Genomic DNA, 20607 nt, shown 5'->3' with positions numbered 1-20607 from the left:
TCTAGTCCTGGGCCTCTGCTTAGCAGACTGATTTGTGTAAAACTATGTGGAGCTAAGAATAAGGTTTAATGTGCAAACAATGTTATACTAATGGCTTTGAGCACAGAACTGTGCATTGGTGTAGTTATTTTGATTACATCAGCACCCAAAGTGTGCTAGACACTTTCCAAACAGAGGGTAGGACAGTTCTTGTCCAAAAAAGAAAAGTACCTAACAAATTAGCTTCAGGACATAAAGATCTAAACATGGTAGTGGCCAAACTCAATAACTTGGATCTGTGTAAGAACACACTGGAGAAGCACCTGAGGCTGCAAGACTAGAACTTAAAATACTCCAGCAAATAAGGTTTATTAATTGAAGATTTCCCTCAAATTACTTTATGTTTCAAGCCATCCCCCCAACATACCTGCTACCACCACATCTCTTGGCAGAGAATGCTGCTCTTTCCTTCTGTTCTCTGATCTGCTAAATAGAATAACTCCCAATGACTTGCATTTCATCCCTAGGTTTACTACAATGGGTGCATTTTCATTCTAACAGAATTCAATGTAACTTGGAATAGATTTCTGTGTGATGAATTCTGATTACTCCAGCAACTGAAGCTTATATAACTGATCTGCCTTTCCAGAAAGGTAGCATTAATCAACAAGACTCCCACGTAATCACACAGCATTTGCAGTCAGACTCAGTACATACACAGCGGTCAAGCCTCATATATAGTGGTAAGAAATGGCAAGGCCAAGATATTTCAAGCGATCACTTCTTGAACAAATGCTGCACCATTACAAATCCATGGATTAAAGAGTAGAGGTTGGAAGGGAAGCAAGAGGATTCAGAGTTGTGAATTGCAGGTCAGACAAGCTTGGGCTCAAACAAAGAAGATAAAGTGATTTCAGTTATAAGATATCTACAAAGGAATTCAATTATGCAATTCAGAATACAGAACATCCTGCACTTATCTTAATAGTGACTCGATTAGCCTCTTTACTTATGTTCCAGTCTAATCAAATATTTACACCTAAGTAGATATGCTTTTCACAATTAAGATGCACAGCAAAATTTTCAAAAGTATCTTAGTCACCTAGTTTAAGTCCCATTGCATTTTTGTTCTTTTTTTAGTTCCTAAATTACGAAAAATGGGACTAGGCACTTGTGAAAATTTTGCCTGCAGTCTAGTCAGTCTCAAAATATACTATTTTGAAGGCAAACGTGTCCCATCAATATGTTCAAATTATCTGAGCTGGGTATTTGTTTAACTGAATAGTAAATAAGGCTATGAAATAAGTTTCTGCCAAATCTCCATTTTGTAACCATACAATACAGCACCACCTGGCAAAATTCTCTTTGCTGCAGCAAGTAATTATGACAAGCAGCTAAAGACTTTTTCCATTAACAATCATCAAAGCAAAGAGCTAGCAGGTAGATTTTATGCCTGGGCCGGTATTTTCGCAAGGCTAGCACAGCACATCAGAAACATCATTGTATTAACAGAGTCAGGGCGACTTCTGCCAGTGGGATAGTCATTTTTAACGTAAAATCTCATTTTGCATAATCCAGCATTTTAGACATCCGTTTTTAACATCTACGTTATTTGTTGACCCTGTCTGAGAGGAAAAGGTTTAACAAGTGTGTTCATATAATAACCAACAACTCTTTAAATTTAGAAATTTATTTTGTTTAATCCACAAGCTTTATATAGCTTTAGTTAAAAAAACAGAAAAACAGTGAAAACATGACAATATCCAAAGTTCAGGTCCTTCAGGCTTTCAAAGACATCATCTCTGAAAGTTACGTATACCATTAAGAAGAACTGCAACCAGACGAGAATCATGAATGGGGCCACAACATCTTTTCACAAACAAAATTTATGTAAGTGTGGAACTTCTCTGGGACTGTTGATAAGGAAACTGCCCTTTTTAAAAAAAGAACAAAAATACAAATGAAATTCCAGTGTTCCAAATCAACTTATTACATCAATATAAACCCACAGTGTCCTGGCAAACGACATGCTTTCATTTACGTACCATTCTAGATTTCTGTTCTTGATTCACTTTAATGGCAACTACACAGGTAACAATAGAGCAATTATGGCATTAAAATATCATATGTACTTCCCTTGCAATTGAAGTGGTTTCATATCTGGGCAAGCTTATAAATCACAAAGGTTAGTAGCAATATAAGTGGATAAAAAAAATGAAAACTTTATAAACATTTGTATAGGTTTTGGTACATTTTAAAGAAACTGAGGTTGCCAGTCATTTTTAAAACCCTTGACCCATCTTACTGCTTCTAAAAAGTTTCACTCTACATGAAATAATGTCAACTGTCAATGAAAGAATGTCACTAGTACACTGTGGATGCTTTTTGTAATGTAAATCCATGCCTTTTTTACATGGTGAACCTCAACCTAGCAATTATTACAACAAATGTTATATTCTAAAGCTCAAACACATTTTAGCAATTTGAAATTGAATTCTGAGTACAAACCAAATAAAATGTACATTATATCAAAGGTTTCAGCCTAAGATGGTGGGGACACTTGTGCCTTCCTCATCGACCTCAGTGCCTTCTCTCGCAGATGTTTTTCTAAATCATCCAGGTTATCTTCTGCTTCGCTCTCTGTCTCCTTAAAACAAAGATACAGAAGTGATTATTTCCGCAGACATGAAGAGCTAGACCAGGTAATAGCCATCCTGATACTGCAATATGGCAAATGTAAAATTGTGGGATGCAAAGTTGCTACATTTCTGGAAGGGTAGAATACAGGAAGACAAATCTTTTGATTAATGTGATATGCTGAGACCTTTGGGAGAAAACAGGAATGAGCGTGTGGTAAAATGGTGTCCCTATTAAAAAAAAGGTGGTTTACAATGGCTAGGCCATGAGTGCCCCCAGCTTCCCATTCTTCTTGCTGAAGTAACGGTGACTAGGAACAAAGTTTTAAAGGAGGGGTGGAGGAGAAAACAGGTGACCATCGGTTCTAAGGGGGAATCTCCTTAGAGCATTAGGTCCCACTGGGAGCGGGTGCCAGACAGGAGGATGTAAATTATACAGACCTTTGAGGAATCTGGCTGTGACAGGTGGGCAAACAACAAGAGCCCCTGGATGGGTAAGTGGAAAGCTGTGATAGTAGCCAAATGTACCCTACGAGCTGACAGACCTCTCGCTTTTAATTTTAGTATCTAGCCCACTATCTTGAGAAGCAGAACTTCCAAGGCTTGGGAAGATGGAAAGAGAGCCCCAAGAGTAAAAGCATTTCCCCTTCTGGAGTAAAGTTTTGTGGGTAACCAGGCTTTCTGCTGGACAAAAGGACTGACTAAACTGCATCTAAACAGGTCAATTCCACGGTTGAGAGCCATTCAGCAGCTACACAGAGGTTCAGAAAGGAAGGGTTGGGGTGGATGAGGGACCCCAAGTTGTGTGTCAATAGGTCCACAGGGGTGCCCCTCAGAGGTGGATGAGGTTTGAGTACTGCATCTGCCTAGGCCAGGCCAGTGCTGTAAGAATAGCTTTCGTTCTTTCCATACATAGCTTGGTAAGAGTTGTGAGGATTAATGATGCCTGTGGGTAAAGCATACAGTAGGGCACGAGGCCAAGGAGATATCCATGCATCTCCTATAGAACTGAGGCCATAATCTCCCCTTGAGCAAAACAGGTGACATTTCAGGGTGCTGAAGAGATCTACTTGTGGTAGACCCCAGGTCTGCAAGAGTTTGAGCTCCCATTCGCGGTCTTGCCAGAAAGCGTCAGCTTAGGAAGTCTGTGGTTGTAACAGATGCTTCTGTTAGGATGGGAAGCTCACTTGCAGAGAAATACACCTCAGGGCAGTGTCTGCAAAGACTGGTGCTTCACAGCGACATTCCGAAGCTGACAGCAGTTTGATACATGTGCCAGTATTTCCCTCCATGATAGACCAACCACTGATGTGGCTTTTTGATGGGAAATACTGTGCACAAGGACTAGGCTCTTGGTCTACCCTGGCACTTGATGTACATCTCTGCCCTATTGTCTATCGTTACCCTGACTAAGTGGCCTTGTATGTCTTGGTCATCTGTGAGCCGAACTGCAGCAATGAGATTAGGCCAGATAGCGTGGGAAATCTCTCAATGGGAAGGTAGGCTTTTGCTGCTGTGGAATCCAAAACAGCTCCTGTGAAGTTTATCTTAGCAATTGGAACAAGTTTAATGCCTTTGTTGTAGCTGTCTGGACCTTGGTATGATTCACCCGGATCAACATGTTGCCCAAATCTGGGGATACTGAGATCCCCCACTGACGGATAGGAGCTGCCACTACCGAAAGGACCTTTCCCAACACCCTTGGAGATATGGTGAAGAAGAATACTGAGAACTCAATACCGAGTGCTTCTGAAGGGAAGAACTCAGTATTGATAGTGGTCTGTTCCTATTACAAAGCACAGGAAGCGCTTGTCCAATGAGTGGATGGCTACATGAAAGAAGGTGTCTTGTAGGTCAAGGGTAACAAACCAGTCTCCTGGATCAACGGGTGGAAGAACTGGAACTAATGTCACCATTCTGAAGTGTTAAAAAAATAGTAGTTAAAGTTCCTGAGGTTGAGGATCAGTCTCCACCCTCCATCTCCCTTGGAAACCAAGTAACTGGAATAGAATCCTTTCCCGATGAACTCTGCTGGAACCAGCTGTACTGCCCCAGAAGTGGGGGAGGGGGGTGGGGATGCGGGGTGGAAGAGGACACAGAACCTTTTGCCTTAAGAGCTTTTTATGAGAGAGGTCCCTGAAGAGGGATAGGGAGGAACAGAGTGGAAATGGACAGAGTAACCCACTCTGGGAACTTCCAGTATCCACTTGTCTGAGGTAAGGGGACAGTCAGTCAATCTCCAAAGTGGGGGGAGATTGCACAATGCGGAAATCCAGTGAACTGGGATGATTTATGCCCTTGGCCAAGGTGTCAAAAGTGCTTTTTAGAAGGAGGGAGCCAATTAAGAAGAAGGGGTCAGTAGTCTTTCTGCAGCTTGCTCCTTCTCCTGAAGGCCTCCTCAGATATAGGGAAGGTGGATTGCTGATGATATTGGAATGGCCTGGATCTCTGGGCAGGCTGTAAACAAAGTTCTCTTTTTATTGCAGGCACGTAAAGAATCCCAGTGAATGCAACGTAGCCCTGGAATCCCTGAGAGTGTGGAGAGAGGAGTCCATATGATCACTGAAGAGCCTGGGTCCTTCAAAGGGGCGATCCTTGACTGTGCACTGTACTTCTCTTGGAAGACCTAAGGGCTGGAGCCAGGATACTCTTCTCATGATCACTGCCATGGCCATGGATCTCAACACTGTGTCTGCAGCATCTAGGGCAGCTTGGAGGGAGGCTTTTGTGACCAACTGCCCCCTGCAATGATGGACTGAAACTGGTCTCTCTGATCTTGTGGCACATATTCAGTTAAGTGTGTAAATATTGAATACATGGTAAACACGTCTTTCACCATCAAGGCCTGATAATTAGCAACACAAAACCGAAGAGCAGCTGATGAACAACTCTTCTGCCCAGTAAGTCCAGACTCTTGGATTCCTTGTCTATTGGAGAGGGTCTAAACTGAGCTTGTGGCAACTTCCATTGGCTGCATAAAACATTATGGAGTTATGGATTGGCGGGGCGAGGGGGGGTGGGGGGAGGAAGTGTTCCACCTCCTGCCTATATCTCCTAGTTCAGAGCACAAGATGTTGTTCTGCGCATGACCGTGAGCACTGCTTTGCAATCTCCAATCAAGAGCACACAGACGCATGCACATCCAATGGTGGAGTACCAATAGGTACATATACTTGAACTAGAGATGATCATTCAGAAACGTCAAAAGCAAAGGTTTTATACACTAGAAATTTTACCTAGGTTATGTACACTTTTGCGTACCATTTCTACTATAACGTCATACAAATATAGCATAGAATGTCTCTAGTTTGCTGCCTACAACTAACAAGCAGCCATGTCATACAGAAGGCTGAAATACAACAAAATAGATTTTTAGCAAAAATACAATTTCATTTGCCCCACGAGATTTACTATTTGCTTTGGATTTTTTAAAGGGACATTCAAACATAAGTGTGTATATTTACAATATGATTTTAACATGTCAGGTTGCTGAAACAAAAAATTATAAATACCCACTACTTATGCCATTTGCGTACTTTCCAGTTTTCTCTCAGTGTGGACAAGTCAATCCCGCATTCAGGATCTCAGTACTTCAAAACCTGAGTTTCAAACTTGGCATGAAATATTTATAATTGTAGCGAATATCGTTTGTAAAAACATTAGTGGAAAAATCTCTATTGGTCTGTAGATTTTTAGTTCTCTGTATATTTAACTTTAAAAAAATATGATCCAATTTAATAGTTACACTTAAAACAAAATAAAAGCTTGATGTTAGCTTGCCATGGATGTATTTCACTGTACAAAGTGGACTTTTTTTTTTTTTTAAAACCATTGCTCAAAAGTGTCACCTATTTACCGCTTTGTAGAAAGGAAAAGGCAATGTAGACAATGCTCATTAATAGCCTCTCAGAAGCAGAAAATAACCTTTGTTTTTAGGAGAGGATGATGGAAAGGAAGAGAAACAGAGGTAACTAGCCTCTAATTGGAGTTATTCCAGTGGCCTCTGCCATCCCAAGAAGGGAATATGCAGAGGTGACTTGAACTAAATTTTACAATTTAGCCAGTTGTAGCATAATTCAGGCCCTGCCTTCAAATATATTGGGCTTAGAACAGATATTGTCAAAATCATACATAAGTATCAATTACGTCTGTAAATATGTTCTTTCATTTCACTCTTTGGCTTTCGAAATCAGATTTATTTAGCCAACCTTTTTGGGCTCTGTCTCTGCTTCTGGGTCTTCCTGGGCTGATGAAGTAGCCGCTGAAGTAGCAGCAGCTGCTGCAGCAGCTGCAGCCTTCTCTTTCTTATGTTTTTTGTGTTTCTTGTGCTTTTTGTCCTTTTTATGCTTCTTATCCTTCTTTTTCTTCTTTTTCTTCCCACCACCTTCCTGATCAGAATTCTGTAATGAAAATAAATTCCTTATTTCACCGTTGGAGATACGTATGCCAGATTTGTGTATCGGGTGAGGATGCACAAATAAACCCTTTCTCTTTACAAAGATCATGTGGCCTGGACGTTAAGCACATTTGCTGCATAACGAGTGTGTCTACGGAACAGCTATTGCCATCCCATCATTTAAAAGGAATTGCATTTAAATACACTACTAGTAAATGAGCTAGAATTGTTTGAACATCATAAGCAAAACTAGGCAAGAGAAATATGCCACATGAGGAAAGTTCTGTAGGCATATTCCAATTAAGTACTACTTTTATTAAAAACATACCCTTGCAGGGGATGGACTCTGCGTAGGACTTTGAGCCTTTTTCACAGGTGGTGGCGACCAGTTAGTGGAGGGGGATCGAGACCGAGTAGGGGATGGAGGTGCTTGGTGTTTCTTAGGTGCTGGCTCAGGTGATCCTGACGCAGACCTGGATGAAGACACCCTTCTCACAGACTGTGGACTTGGTGTGGAAGCCCTTAAAAATAAAAAAGATTAACATTTAGGACTCCTTGTGCCTTATACAGTAAATGCAAACAAGGTAACTTAACTAACAATTATTATGTAACTAACCATGGTCACACAGGGTATTTCTACCCTGCAATTAGACACCAGTCTCTGGCCTGTACCAGCTGACTCTGGCTAAGGGGCTGTTCCATTGGGGTATAGATGTCTAGGCTCAGAGTCCCAGAGCCTGGACTCCAGCCCAAATGTCTACAGTGCAATTAAACAGCCCTTGAGGTTGAGTCAGCCGACACAGGCCAGCCGGTGGTGTTTAACTGCAGTGCAGACGTACCCTTTGAGTTACTGCTGATCTACAAATCTGTTCACATTAATCCCTTTACTGTGGAGCTAAATTCCATACATTTAGACTGGAATTCTTCATAAGAATGACAGTAAAAGGAAAATCCAAGATCTAACTAAGCACTGCAGACTGGCAAGCCAAAAAGATATTGTAGGTTTACTACAGATTAGTATCTTGGACAGACTATAGTGTTCTCCTGTTCATGAGTGGCTGTCCTCTCTTCACACCTGATAAAAATTCAAAATGGCACAGCTACTGTTTTATCACCAGTTAAGACAGGATTGCATTCAGCTATGTAATTTTCCTGAAAGAACTGATTAAGCCAGCACTGCCATACCTTCACTAGATGTTTAGGTAGAGATCTCCCACTATTAAAAGCTTGTCAAATATTCATTTAATAAGAATGTGACTTGGGTTAGCCCTGTTCCATAGTGAACTTTGATGCATAGTTCACTAGGCTCCAAACAAAGCTAAAAATCCCTTTGAAGTCTTATTTTGTAATCTGCTTTGGTTTCACCATTATCCGTGTTTGATGTTTGCCTCTATTCTGCCTTCCCACTACCACACTTTGTCAAAGATGAACTTCTGCAGTGCCTCTGAAGCTATTCCCAGCCACGAATTTTCATACGACAGGAAATGCCTCTAACAGTTATTTCAGAAAAGCCACATTATAGAAGTTGGCAGAATGAAAGCAGTACGTCAACAGGAACTAGACTAGCATGAAGACATAATACTGACACCCTTTGATTTTAGTGCAAACCCTTGCTTTATCTATTCCCATTTGCCTATAGCTATAAGTTAACAAGTCCCTTACTTTGTCTTTTTGGGTTCTGGGGTCCTTGACACTCTCCTGATGGGTCTAGTGCTTGGAGATGGAGACTGTCTCCGCTTGGGTGAAGATGAAGTTCCCCTTCGCAGAGGCGGTGGACTTGAAGAGGTATGTGAAGCTCTAGGCCGTGGAGATGGTGAATGCCGTTTGTTTTGTAGTGGGGATCGGGTTTCACGATTAGACCTGCTGGAAGGAGAACCTTTCCTATGCTTGGAAGATAGTGATGGGGAACGCCTCTTTGCCACAGGAGAACTTCTTTGTTTTGGTGGGGGAGAATGCGAGATTCTGCGCTTGGGTTGTGGAGAAGGTGATGCCCTTCGTTTTGGAAGGGGAGGGGGAGTTGCTGTTCTTCGCTTAGGAGGTGGGGAAGGAGAGTATCGTCTCTGTATTGGAGGAGAATATCGTCTGGGAGTAGGTGAGCGCCTGCGAGGAGGTGGTGATGGAGACCTACAAAACCAACAGAAAGAATTTGAGAAATCATGTATACAGGACAAAGTTCTCACACAAGTTAGCTGCCAATGGCTAAAGATACACACTTTGGCAAAGAAGAAAAGATTTTACATTGATGTGTTCCACTTTTAAAGTTCTTACAGCAATCTCAAGGAACTACAGCAGAGTATACCCTGTCCAATAGCCATTTCAATATGAGGTAAGTGAAGTGACTGCTTGCTACACTCGGCACTTACAATGGTTCAGTTGAACACATCCCCCACTGAAAATATTTCAGAAAACAAAATTATGATTTTAAATTTAAAAAAATGATTTCCCAACAAGAAACTTATCAGCAAAAGGCATCATTTCCATTAATCATGACATTTGTTTTTTATTGGACAGTGTTACAACTCTTGATTTTCAGAACTGTCCTTAGGGATTAATAAAAAGCAACAGTTACCTTCGGCGAGGCAATGAAGGTGATCTGCGCCGCCTTGGAGGAGGGGCAGGAGAAGGAGAGCGCCGTCTTCTGGCAGGTGGTGGTGATGGACTCCTCCTCCTCCTACTAGAGGAAACAGAAGAGTTGCTTTATTTAAAAAAAACAAACCTCATGCCAGATGCTTAATGTTTTCCCTGCCATGTCATCTCCACTACATAAAACTAAGCTGGTTCAGATACTTGTCTTCCAAATTAGATGTAAACACTATCAGACAGTGATTATGTCTAAGAGACAAAAAGGATACAGCAAAGTTGGTTTTCTCTGAGAGTATGGGATAGAGAAGCTATGAGGAGTCTTCCACCTTACCAGAGTTGTTTTCCAGGGAAAAGAAGTTATTAAAGCTCACTAGACCAAGGAGATATTTATCTTCCTAGTGGGGATATATCTTAAATGGCTGCCAACTTCAGAGACTTCAGGTACACAAACAGAAATTGATTCTAAGCAGATGTACTCTTTACCACTGGTAGATTTTAACACTTCAGCAAGAGCACAGGCTAAGAAAACCAGAGTTGGTGCTAAGATATTGCTATACTGCATTTAAAATATTCAGAGCACAAGGGGTCCAGACACTACTCCCACTGAAGACAAAGATTTGTAGTTAACTTATATGGGGAAATCTGGACCCATAGTGTTTCCCCAAAATGTCTGAAAAGCTCAACGGGTTTAAATTCTGTGAGGAAAACAAATGTAGCTTTTTAGTGACAAAAACATTAAATATCTTTTTTGCTTTTTAAAGGCTGCCCTGCACTTTTAATCAATAGGAGGAGTCTGCTAATTAATATTTAATTCCAAATAGCCTTGCTATATTTTTCCATAGCAAGAAACTAGATATTTGCAGCTCAGGATTGTTCCTCAAGAGCTAAACATGATTTTGTGAGCTGAAAAAATATGAAGTCATCTTCAAATATCACCGTAAGACCCACTAAAAATATTCAGCAATAATAGTTTTCATATTAAATGTATAAGGCAACAGACTAGGAGAAAATTTGTTACACATTGATATAGAAGGACTTAGCTGAATTTATTCTTTTGTAAAGTAAAGTACGCTGTCCTGAAATTCAAGTAAAACAACTGTTATATGCAACAGTTTGAAGACTGAGCACATTTATTACTGAATTTGTCAGAGTTTGAGGAAGTTGGTCACATTTCATCTGGCTCAAATTTAGCCAATCATATGTGGCACCTACGTTCCGGTTAGGTTTTAATCATTATAGATTATTCACACCAGTCATTAAATATTTATCTTATAGATCCAGCCTCTTAAGTTTAAAATTAGCACTTTTCCTAATAGTAGTGAGGCACCTACTCTTGTTTTCAGTTGACTTCAGATGGGCAGTCTAGTGGCAGAGACCATGATAGAATCTACTATTCTGGCCATGTCTTTGCCAAGTCATCACTGACTTTCTGCATTATGCTACACTCAGTCTAAAAATCAAGTTTCAAAGGAACTGCCTACAAAGCTACCTCTGAAAGGTAAGATTTGTGACAAAATGATGAAGCACTCAGCCTGTGAAATTTGCAGGAGCTGCTAACTTCAGTCCCACTACTAAACCAGATTGTTCCAGGACACACAGTGAAAATGCATGTAAAAGGGAGAGAAGACAGAGTGGGAATTTTAGAACCTCCATCTCCTCTTGGTATTTGAGGAGTTAAATAGCTTTATTTTTAAACATTGAGTTCCCCATTAGCCCATTTTATTTTCCTACCACAAAAGCAGCTGGTAGCAATGTGTGAAATATCTTCACATACTTACTGCTCACCTCTGTTTCAGAATTATATTTGAGGAATAAAAACACTCAAGTAAAATCTTGCCTGGAGAGCGTAACTTTGATAAATGTCATATACAGCAATGCAGTTAAGCTTCTAAGGCACAATATCAGGTTATTTCAACCAGCTACCCAAACTGTCATCTATGGACATAAGGCAGATCTGAAACAATTTCACTGTTAGAAGGAAAAGAGGCAATGAACAATTTGGATTTCTTGTCCCATTATCTTGCAATTTGAAATGTCTTCTGTGTGGGTGAAGCAGGAGAAAGGGCACCCATGCTCACCATCTGCTACAAAAGTACAGTGTTTCTAGAAAAACTTTAAATTTAATTTTAATTAATGGAGTCATTTCTAACCAACCTTTTAATCATTGGTGATTGCCACCTCTTTCCCATCTGCATCCTGACAGCAGTGGAGAAAAAAACAAAGTCAAAAATTCCATTTGCCAAAGATTTACTTCATGCAAAGATGAACATGTTTGCACAAGATTCAAAGTAATTCTCAACACTTGAGCAGAAGTCAAATTAATCTCCTTGCATTAGATTGAAAAAAACCCTCCTGTAAGGACCTGGTCCAAAGCCCCAATAGATTTTGGATCAGGTCCAATAATCTCACAAAAAAATCTAGTGCTGGTATCAAGGAGTTCACTTTCACCTCTAAAATCTAAATTCTGGTGCACAGACCATCTTCTATGGTGTTTGCATAGCACTTGGACAAGGGTAATCCCAACTGATTCTGCTGGGGGCCTGTAGGCAATAATGTAATGCGAATTAAGAGATGAGAAGTTAGTCCATTTGTAAGTTATATATTTTGTCACTGTTAAATACATCAGTTGTGCTGAGCAGAAGAAAGTACTTACCGAGGGGAAGAGTCCTTTTGTCGTTTCCGTGGAGAAGGTGATGGACTATGCGAGTGTCGTCTGCGCCTACCCACTTCACCATTCTTCACATTTGATCTTTTTGGTCGCTCCTCTTCAGAGGAAGATGAAGAACCAGAGTCTATAAATACAAAATAATTATTTCTTAAACAGAAATAAGAGCGTCTAGAATAACTGCTTCAAAACACAACTTTAAATTGGTGTAAGTTTGTGTGTATATAAAACCTGAATTTCAGGTACATGTTGCAGAACCAACACAAGATATGCAGCTGCAAAATACTGAACAAATTTAGCTGGAGGACAAACAGAGATGCTAACTTCAACAGCATTAATAAAAGCCCCGAATCAATTATATGCAGCAACAGAACTGCAAGAGCAATTCTGACCAGCAAAATAATTTACAAGGTGAAGTGTGAAACCAGAAGCAAAACTGAGTATGTGCAGAAATATTCCAAGTAATTTACAAGTAAAGAGGCACTGAACAGGAGAAGAGAAATGTTGTAACATTCTTTTCAGCTCCTATGAGATTTGTTGACAATTCTGGGCTAGCTAGTTATGCCCCAGAATGCACGATTCTAAAGTAAGTATCAGAAAATGAGCAGTTGCAAAGACAGAGGTCATCTGCCCACAGGAAAATGCTGGGTTTTACACTATAGTAAAATGCTTTAAAATTGTGCCAACTTTTCAAGAGATAAATACTATAACAAATGTATAGTACCAACTCCCAAAATTCTACTTGCCTTCTCCTTGGAGTATTTTTTGATCAGTGAACAAAAGATTTTCATTATGGTAAGTGTGATTAATTTTGCCATAGCATTGTAGGATACATCAATGAAACGTGTAAAACTAAGCACAATTTGAATTTAGCAGTACAAAAGTAGCCAATATGTTAAACATATTTAATTATGCAAGTAAAATATCTTATTAGAATTACAAAATTACTACTGTACCAGATGAAGACTGCTGGTTTTGCCTTCTGTACTGACGTCTCTGTTGCACAGAATCTGCTGCAGCCATTTTTCCACCTTTGTCTTCTTCTGAAAGATATGCACAATTAAGGAACATTTAATTTTTATGTTTGTCCCTTCAGTCACTTCATGTTACTTTATGAATACAGACAGTTTGTGAAGCAGTGTTAAAATTGATCAGGTGTTCTATTTAAAAAATGTTGTGCTACATCTTTAATTAAAAAGGCATCCTCTCTTTGGAGTATGCATTTTGGCTATGGTTTTCAAAGAAGCATACGGGAAAGAGTTAATGTAAGTGGGATGCTTTATGTCCTCTATACACATCTCTCTGAAAACCTGACCTCCAATATTGCTATCAAAGCCACTGGATCTCAAGAAACACACTGGATAAGTGTGCCCCTTGTTTGTTTTCATACCATTTAAAGGAAAGCTATTGTAAATGACCAACTCACCTGATTCAGACAATTCTACTTTTCTAGGTTTTGGCGCTGGTGAGGGAGACTCTCTTTTTTCAATACTCTTATGTTTAGGTGCTAAAAGACAAAAGTTAGCAGACAAATCTAAGAAAAAGTTGAATATGATTGTAAATTAAATTTAATAAGATCTTGCACACATTGTTATCCATACAAAACAAGTGAAAGCTTTTCATGAATGATGTCAGTTTACATCTGCTTCATATGAATTTTTGTAGTATACTTTTTAGACTTCAGCTTCCTGGCAGATTTTTCTATACAGAAAAGAATGTTGCACTTTTAGATAATATTTGGCTGGTATACTGCTATTTTACTTTGAAATTATAGTACGTAAACTGAGTAGAAATGTTGGTTTTTTGTTTTTTTTTCTAACCACAGAAGGTTACGAAAAATACAGTCTTAAAATTGTATGATAATTTAATTCCTACTAATTCCATGAAGGTACATGTTTCCTGAAAAGCCAGTAACATACATTTAATAAACTTATTTTAATAAACTATTCAATTCTACTATGATACAACTGAAATGTAGTACAGAAAAGAAGTGAGAGCATACAATTTATGGTTTATTAAAAATTTCAATTTTAAAAACCAGAGATTAAAGTTCAGGGCTGACTACAGTTGGAGATGTACTTACTTTTGAATTATATTTTAACTGCCTAAACTTTTTCCTATGTCTGAAAATTGTTTGATATCCCAAGCCCACAATTGTACCATCCCTCTGGAACAGAAATTTGATACCATAACCACTTGAAAAGAGAAAACTGCAGCTTGATTCTTTGAAGTGATTTAAGTAAAACTGAGTGAAGAGAAATATGCAGTGACAATTAAAAACCTTGCCTACTGCCTCAAACGCAAACACATGAATCAAATCTAGATCTTCACAGAGTAGGAAAAACTAATTTAGAAACAAGCCTCAAAACATTGCAGAAAAAATCTTACACCAGTTGTTACCAATTAGTATTTGCCTTAAAGTATTAGATTTCATAACAACTAAGATCTTCCTATTCTTACAATGAAACATTGCAGGGAGGTCAACTCAGCACTATGGGATTTTTTTTTTTGAATGTCAACTACTATAATCTTTATTTTTTTGTTGCTGACATTTAAGTGATTTGTACTATGAATCTCTATATTGTTAATATTTAAGACCAGATTTAATAAAATGTCCATTCAACAACTTCCGTACTTTGAAAAGGCAAAAGTTTTGAGGCAGTCCTGCCATTAGTTATATACTCTTTGCTAGCTACGAGATGGTAAAGGTTAAAATAGATAAAGCGATTGGGGGAAAGCACACATTTAGGGGACTATACCTGAGGCTCTCCCTGGAGAAATAGAACCACGGACTTTTCTTCCACGATTTGACTGCTGAGGTGTCGGAGACCTGCGTGGCTTTGGAGGCGAACTTGCTGGTGGGGAAGGCCTGTGCCTCCGCCTAGGAGGGCTGGCAGAAGGAGACAGTTTACGTGTTTTGCGAGGAGGACTGGATACAATTCTTTTAGGTGGTTTTTTTGGCGGTGATCGAGAGCGTGAAGAGGAGGAAGAAGAGCTGCTTCCAGATAAAGATGCCGATGACCGTCTTCTCCTGCAGATACAAAGTTAACATTAATTGGGTCTGATTAAGCACAGTTCATTCGGCAAGCATATCTATAGAACTATATACAGTAGCACTTCCAAAAAACTGGCATACTTTAGCCTAAAACGCTTTAGTATTTCATACAAGAGGAGACTAACACAAATTAACGTTTCAATTATTTTCAAACTATAACTGAACAATTTGTCTGAAATGTTACCTTTTGTTTTCCTTTTTTAGATTATAAAATATTACTAACTCTAAAGGATCCAAGAAAATGACTTGTGGTTGTTGTGTGCGCGTACGTGTGTTTGTGTTTGAGTTGTTTAGTATTTAGATGGTTAAGAGAATTTTTCACCCTACAGAACCTTGTTTACTGAACCTCAAAAAGGATCTATTAAAAAGACTGGTGGCAGAAATGAACCTTTGAGGAACAAAAATTTTATACCAGGAGGCTGCAAATTCCACAAATATCAGACATGTAACAATTCTGAAAACATCTTAGCAATATTTTGTATGATTTTTAAGCTTGTCTTTACTTTATAAACTTAAAGAGGGCCTCTAGAATTCTGCTGCAAAATTTGTGGTAAATTCTGTTGCAATTGTGTACCTGCAGAATCCACCTTTGGCTGCAGAATTCCTGAGAACCTGGAAAAAAGAAACCCTAACTTGAGTGAGATAAATATTTGCTAAAAGGGAGTTCTTACGTATCTTGCCAAAATACACTTTTGACACTTTTCACAGTATTTTGTCTCAAAAATGAATTTTTACAAACCTCAAAAAAAGTTACCATGCAGTTATAGTAAGTCTCAAACACCCAAAAGTATTATAGCCCCTTTTTTCTTGTGAAAGCTGTCCCAAGTTTCCTATTTCAACAGTGCACTGAAGTCACATGGTCTCTGACATGCACTTTCTCCTCAGCCACCAAAACTGTTTAAATGATGGCAAAGATGTAAGTTCCCAAGCAAAAACCACCACAAAAGGACAAACTTCTAAAACAAAGTTTAAAAAGCCAGCCTTAATTTGTAAAGTCATGACATAACCAATGCCACCACTGTCCACTAAAGAAAGTGCCAGAATAACAAATTGAGCAATTAACACAAACCATCACCATTTATGAATGTTAGAAAACATCCATTAGAGGTACTTTAAAACAATTTATGACCTTTTGATACTATATCAGACACCTGATTCTGGAACAGAAGTTATTAGCTTCAAAAAGAAAGCGTTAAGTAATATAGCAATACTCCTGCCAATCCGAAGGGCTTTATTTCCCTGCTCTTAAGGGACATAGGCATAAAACAAGACAAAGCAACTTTTAAATCACTTAGGCTATGTCTACACGACTGCGGTAAGTCGACCTATGCTATGCCTTAGGTCGAGTTACCACAGGGTCTACGCTGCAGGGGGTCGACTCCCATCGACTTACCTTACTCTTCTCATTGGGGGTAGAGTACAGGGGTCGACTGGGGAGCAATCTGCAGTCCATCTGGCGGGTCTTTACTAGACCCACTAAATCAACCCCCAGTGGATCCATCTCAGAGTGTCGATCTCCACTGTAGTGTAGACCTGCCCTTAGTTTGTATACTATACACTATCAAAGTCACCTATGGTTAAGTTACCTTTGATACTACCATCACTCTTCATAACTATTTTTCAAGTTAACTTTAAAAGTTTTTAAAACCTTGTGATGTCTTTCAAATATGAGCAGTTTAATATTTACCAAAAAGGAATCTTACCGCCTCAGAGGGGATCTACTTCTTCTGTGTCTGGGTGGGGGAGGCATGCGCCTTGGAGGACTCCTTCTCCTAGGAGATGGTCGTCGTCTTGGGCTTGGCCGCCTTCTAGGGGAGTAAGACCTGTCACAATCAATCAATGAAAATTCGAAGAATGAACAGCGACCTCCTAAATTTCACAGGATGGAGGTAGATTTAGTCACCAGAAACCAAGTGATAAAGCTGCTTTGTAGCAAGTATATTCACACTAAATTAGCATTTCTGTTGTATTGGAACGTGTTACCATTAAACTACAAGCAAACAAGATTCCAAATCAATCAAAACCTCTGTACTAATCCATACCAAAAAAAAAATTTAAATCTAAACTTCTAAGTGTTTTCAGGACCAAACCTAGCTCTCAAAGGAGGTTGTGGGGAATCACTTGGAGCTGTCAAATACCGTATTCAGGATTCAGTACCCTCTCCCAGCCCAACTGCCATTCATATCAAGCATTTTCCCCAGATGAGGTAGAAGATGAAGATAATAAACATGCTTAGGTGGTGTTTTCCACTCTTCTTCTCCCCTCCCTCTTACTCGGCCTAACCCACTGCAGGCTCATCTCTGACTGAGGAGAATTATTACTGTACAGAGTGGTACTAATGCCTTGGCCTTTATCTCACACCATATAATTAGGTCCCCCCCAGAATTTCCTATGTACACAGTTAATTGAGTGTTTTATGGCTCTGAATGGCCACTTCAGAGCAGATCATTCAGTTCCTGGCCTTTATCCTCAAGATAAAGTAAAAACTCATCTTCTTACCTTGACCGTGATCTATGACGCCTTCTTGGTCTAGAATGAGAAGGGGAATGTGAGCGAGACCTTGACCTTGATTTGGAACGGGATGGTGATCTTTGACGAGTCTTCTCTTTTTCTTTCTCTCTCTCTTTCTTTGAATTTCGTTCTGGGGAAGTTTCTTTAGTATCTGGTACAGGTTCAGGTTTGGGAACTTTCAGTATATCACTGTTAAAGTTAAAAAAAACCTTAAAATATAAGCATATCCCATCTGTAGCTACCTGGATTATATTTTAGAAAGAACCTATGACACTAAAAAAAGATAGTGAGTAACACCTGATTAAGGTGTTCATAGCTTCAAATCCTATTAAAATTCTACTCATGGTCAAAAGATTTAGGTCTTCATCTTCCTGTAACAGATAATTAAAAGTATACTGAATAGGCCATATGTTAACTTTCCATAGATTGACCTGACAATGCAGAATAGTGGAAATTATTAATCAAGTAGGACCAGTGAAAAATTGATTTGTCAAAAGTTCCAGTCTGCCATTATTTAAGATAATGCTGAGGCTGTCCAATTCCAAGTGCTGAATCATTACTTTAGGAAGTGTTCTGCCTTTATCCAGTCTGAAGTCAGAAGCTGGTGCTTGCGAAGTTCTCAACAAATACAGGGAAATTTAAGCCAAACCAGCCTTAATATGCATTTCTTAATGAAACTAAACTTAACACTGCCAAAGGAAAGGACTTAACTAGAGTGATGCAACAAAAAAGTATTCGTGAAACATCAGTATGCACTCAGATTTACGCTAATTTCTCTATGTGGAAATATGTTTTATTGAAGTCCATGGTGACACATGTAAAGAAATCTGCCAGGCAAAAAAATAGTAGCACATTTTTTCAGAAGAAAGTGGGGCTGCTTTCTATAAAGCTCTAATAGCACCAGGAATTAAAATAACTCCATTACACTAAAGGGAATGATAATTCTCTATAATAAAAGTTAATTTCAAGGGGGAAAAGAAATCAACCCTAATACTTGCCTAGTTGATGTTGCCTCTTGAATCAAAGTTTCCTTTGCCTGCACCGAAGGCTCTGGCTCTGGAGTCTCCTCTTTCTTTTCTGGTGCAGGAGTAACACTACGGCTCTTGGTTCTGTGACGAGGAGATCGAGAGTGGCTACGCTTTCTCTCTCTTCTGACAGGAGATGATCTCCTTCTAGGGGAAGGAGACCTTGACTTGCGTCTAGGAAAGAGACAATTGCTGTTCAAATAATTTACTATGTTAGGAGCATATTTAAAAAACTAAAGCCATAGATATTTACAGCCAAGAAACTTCATCTAAAAAAATCAGACATCTTTTTTCCCCACTGCTAACTGGGAAAGGTAAAAAACAAAGGTAGAGCTATTTTAGATTTTTCTAAAGAACCCATCAGTTAGCAAAACTTGCTTCAGACTTCAGGACTGTCATTAACAATTCTAGGGAAACTGTTTGGTAATTCAACATAATGTTTGCCTTCGATAAACTAAAATTAGCCACCACCTGTACACTAAACTGTTATAGCTGCACAAACAAGAAAAGCTTACCAAACTAAATCTAAAATAATGCTTATACTAGCATAAACACTTTCACAAGATGGTAAATTTCTGAGCTATCTGCTCGAACCGCAGGAAAATCTTTTGTGCTCTCAATGTAATACATTTACCATTACAAGCAATGCCTGTTCCCTTATATACCACTAGTTTTTTATCTGCCATTAATATTCAGTAACAAGCTAAACTTGCCCCCTAAAAAGAATTCTGTAGGGTCCATTCCAAAGTTTGCTGAATCTTTAGAAATCTCCACTGTCCTGAAGACCAACAGGAATTGTAAGCACATATTTACATTAAGAGTGTATTAGTAATACCTTCTTGGGCTTCTGGATCTGTCCCTTTTTTCTCTGCTGTCTTTGTCCTCTTTGTCCCTCTTGTCCTTGTCTTCATCTTGTTTCTTCATAGAAGCCAACTTTTCTTGCTCAATCTAAAACACAGTACATTGTGTATTTAAATCAGAAGCATAATCAGACACAAATTAGTGTAAAAAAAAAAATCTTCCTATCTTAATGTCCAAGGAGTAATGAAAGGACTTTTTCACAAGTCCTGATAAACAATATGGACACAAGTCAAAGAAAAATAAAATCAGCTAAAACTGCCTTGTCTACTCACAAACATACAAATACAGAACGTTAGGCACCATTTATGTTGACCTAGAAATTCAGCATGAGAACTATGTTAAAATTAATTATAGAACTAGAAAGCAATGTTTGACAGATTTTTCAAGAACAGAACCTTTACTAGTGTAAGCCATATTTTTTATCTAAACACAACTTCATGTGTGAACTAAAATGGAGTAGTCAAAGCAGAAAATTTAAAAAATGACCATTTATTGAGATGCACATCTCAAAAAAAAAAAAAACACGCAAGATTAACTAAAAGACATTTTAAAAGCCACTTAATTTTTTATGCTGTGAAATTAAAAAAAAAAAATCTATTGTCTCAGTTCAGAAGGCAAGCCTGAACAAAAGATATTACATTTTAGCAGTAAGTCAAAATTATATAACTTATCTCTCCTCTTCACCTCAATAACAGTTTCATCCAAATTTGCAAAATCTACCTTAATGCCAACTAGTTTAAAAAAAAACAACAACAATTTGAAGGCTACTCTAATGGAATAATAATCATAAAAATGACTGCTATAACCATGACACTAAATAAAATATAACTGCAAAAGCTACATTTTGCAAGTCTACAATTCTTAAGCCATATCAATCTCTCCCCTACCCACCCCGA

The 20607-nt window shown here is 38.8% G+C and overlaps 1 protein-coding gene across 12 annotated transcripts in view; it reads right to left on the bottom strand.

Annotated features, from left to right (window-relative positions):
- Positions 1 to 1653: 1653 nt before the first annotated feature.
- The window catches only part of SRRM1 (serine and arginine repetitive matrix 1), a 27523-nt gene continuing 8569 nt past the window's right edge, over positions 1654 to 20607 (bottom strand). For 2 of the 12 annotated variants that reach the window (XM_073317381.1, XM_073317393.1), the window contains 14 exons: positions 19686 to 19798; positions 18824 to 19042; positions 17814 to 18014; positions 17018 to 17137; positions 15019 to 15290; positions 13686 to 13766; positions 13216 to 13302; positions 12248 to 12386; positions 11749 to 11790; positions 9581 to 9685; positions 8674 to 9135; positions 7340 to 7532; positions 6824 to 7015; positions 1654 to 2626 (listed from right to left, as the gene is read on the bottom strand). In XM_073317381.1, coding sequence (XP_073173482.1) covers positions 2522 to 2626; positions 6824 to 7015; positions 7340 to 7532; positions 8674 to 9135; positions 9581 to 9685; positions 11749 to 11790; positions 12248 to 12386; positions 13216 to 13302; positions 13686 to 13766; positions 15019 to 15290; positions 17018 to 17137; positions 17814 to 18014; positions 18824 to 19042; positions 19686 to 19798 — 2331 coding nt within the window. In that variant the 3' untranslated portion in view covers positions 1654 to 2521. The remainder of the gene's footprint in view (positions 2627 to 6823; positions 7016 to 7339; positions 7533 to 8673; positions 9136 to 9580; positions 9686 to 11748; positions 11791 to 12247; positions 12387 to 13215; positions 13303 to 13685; positions 13767 to 15018; positions 15291 to 17017; positions 17138 to 17813; positions 18015 to 18823; positions 19043 to 19685; positions 19799 to 20607) is intronic. The other 10 variants (XM_073317382.1, XM_073317383.1, XM_073317384.1 and 7 more) reach the window with 10 other exon arrangements.

Source organism: Lepidochelys kempii, chromosome 19 (genome assembly GCF_965140265.1).
Source record: "Lepidochelys kempii isolate rLepKem1 chromosome 19, rLepKem1.hap2, whole genome shotgun sequence".
Taxonomy (NCBI): Eukaryota; Metazoa; Chordata; order Testudines; family Cheloniidae; genus Lepidochelys; species Lepidochelys kempii.
This window is presented reverse-complemented; position numbering and strand designations above follow the sequence as displayed.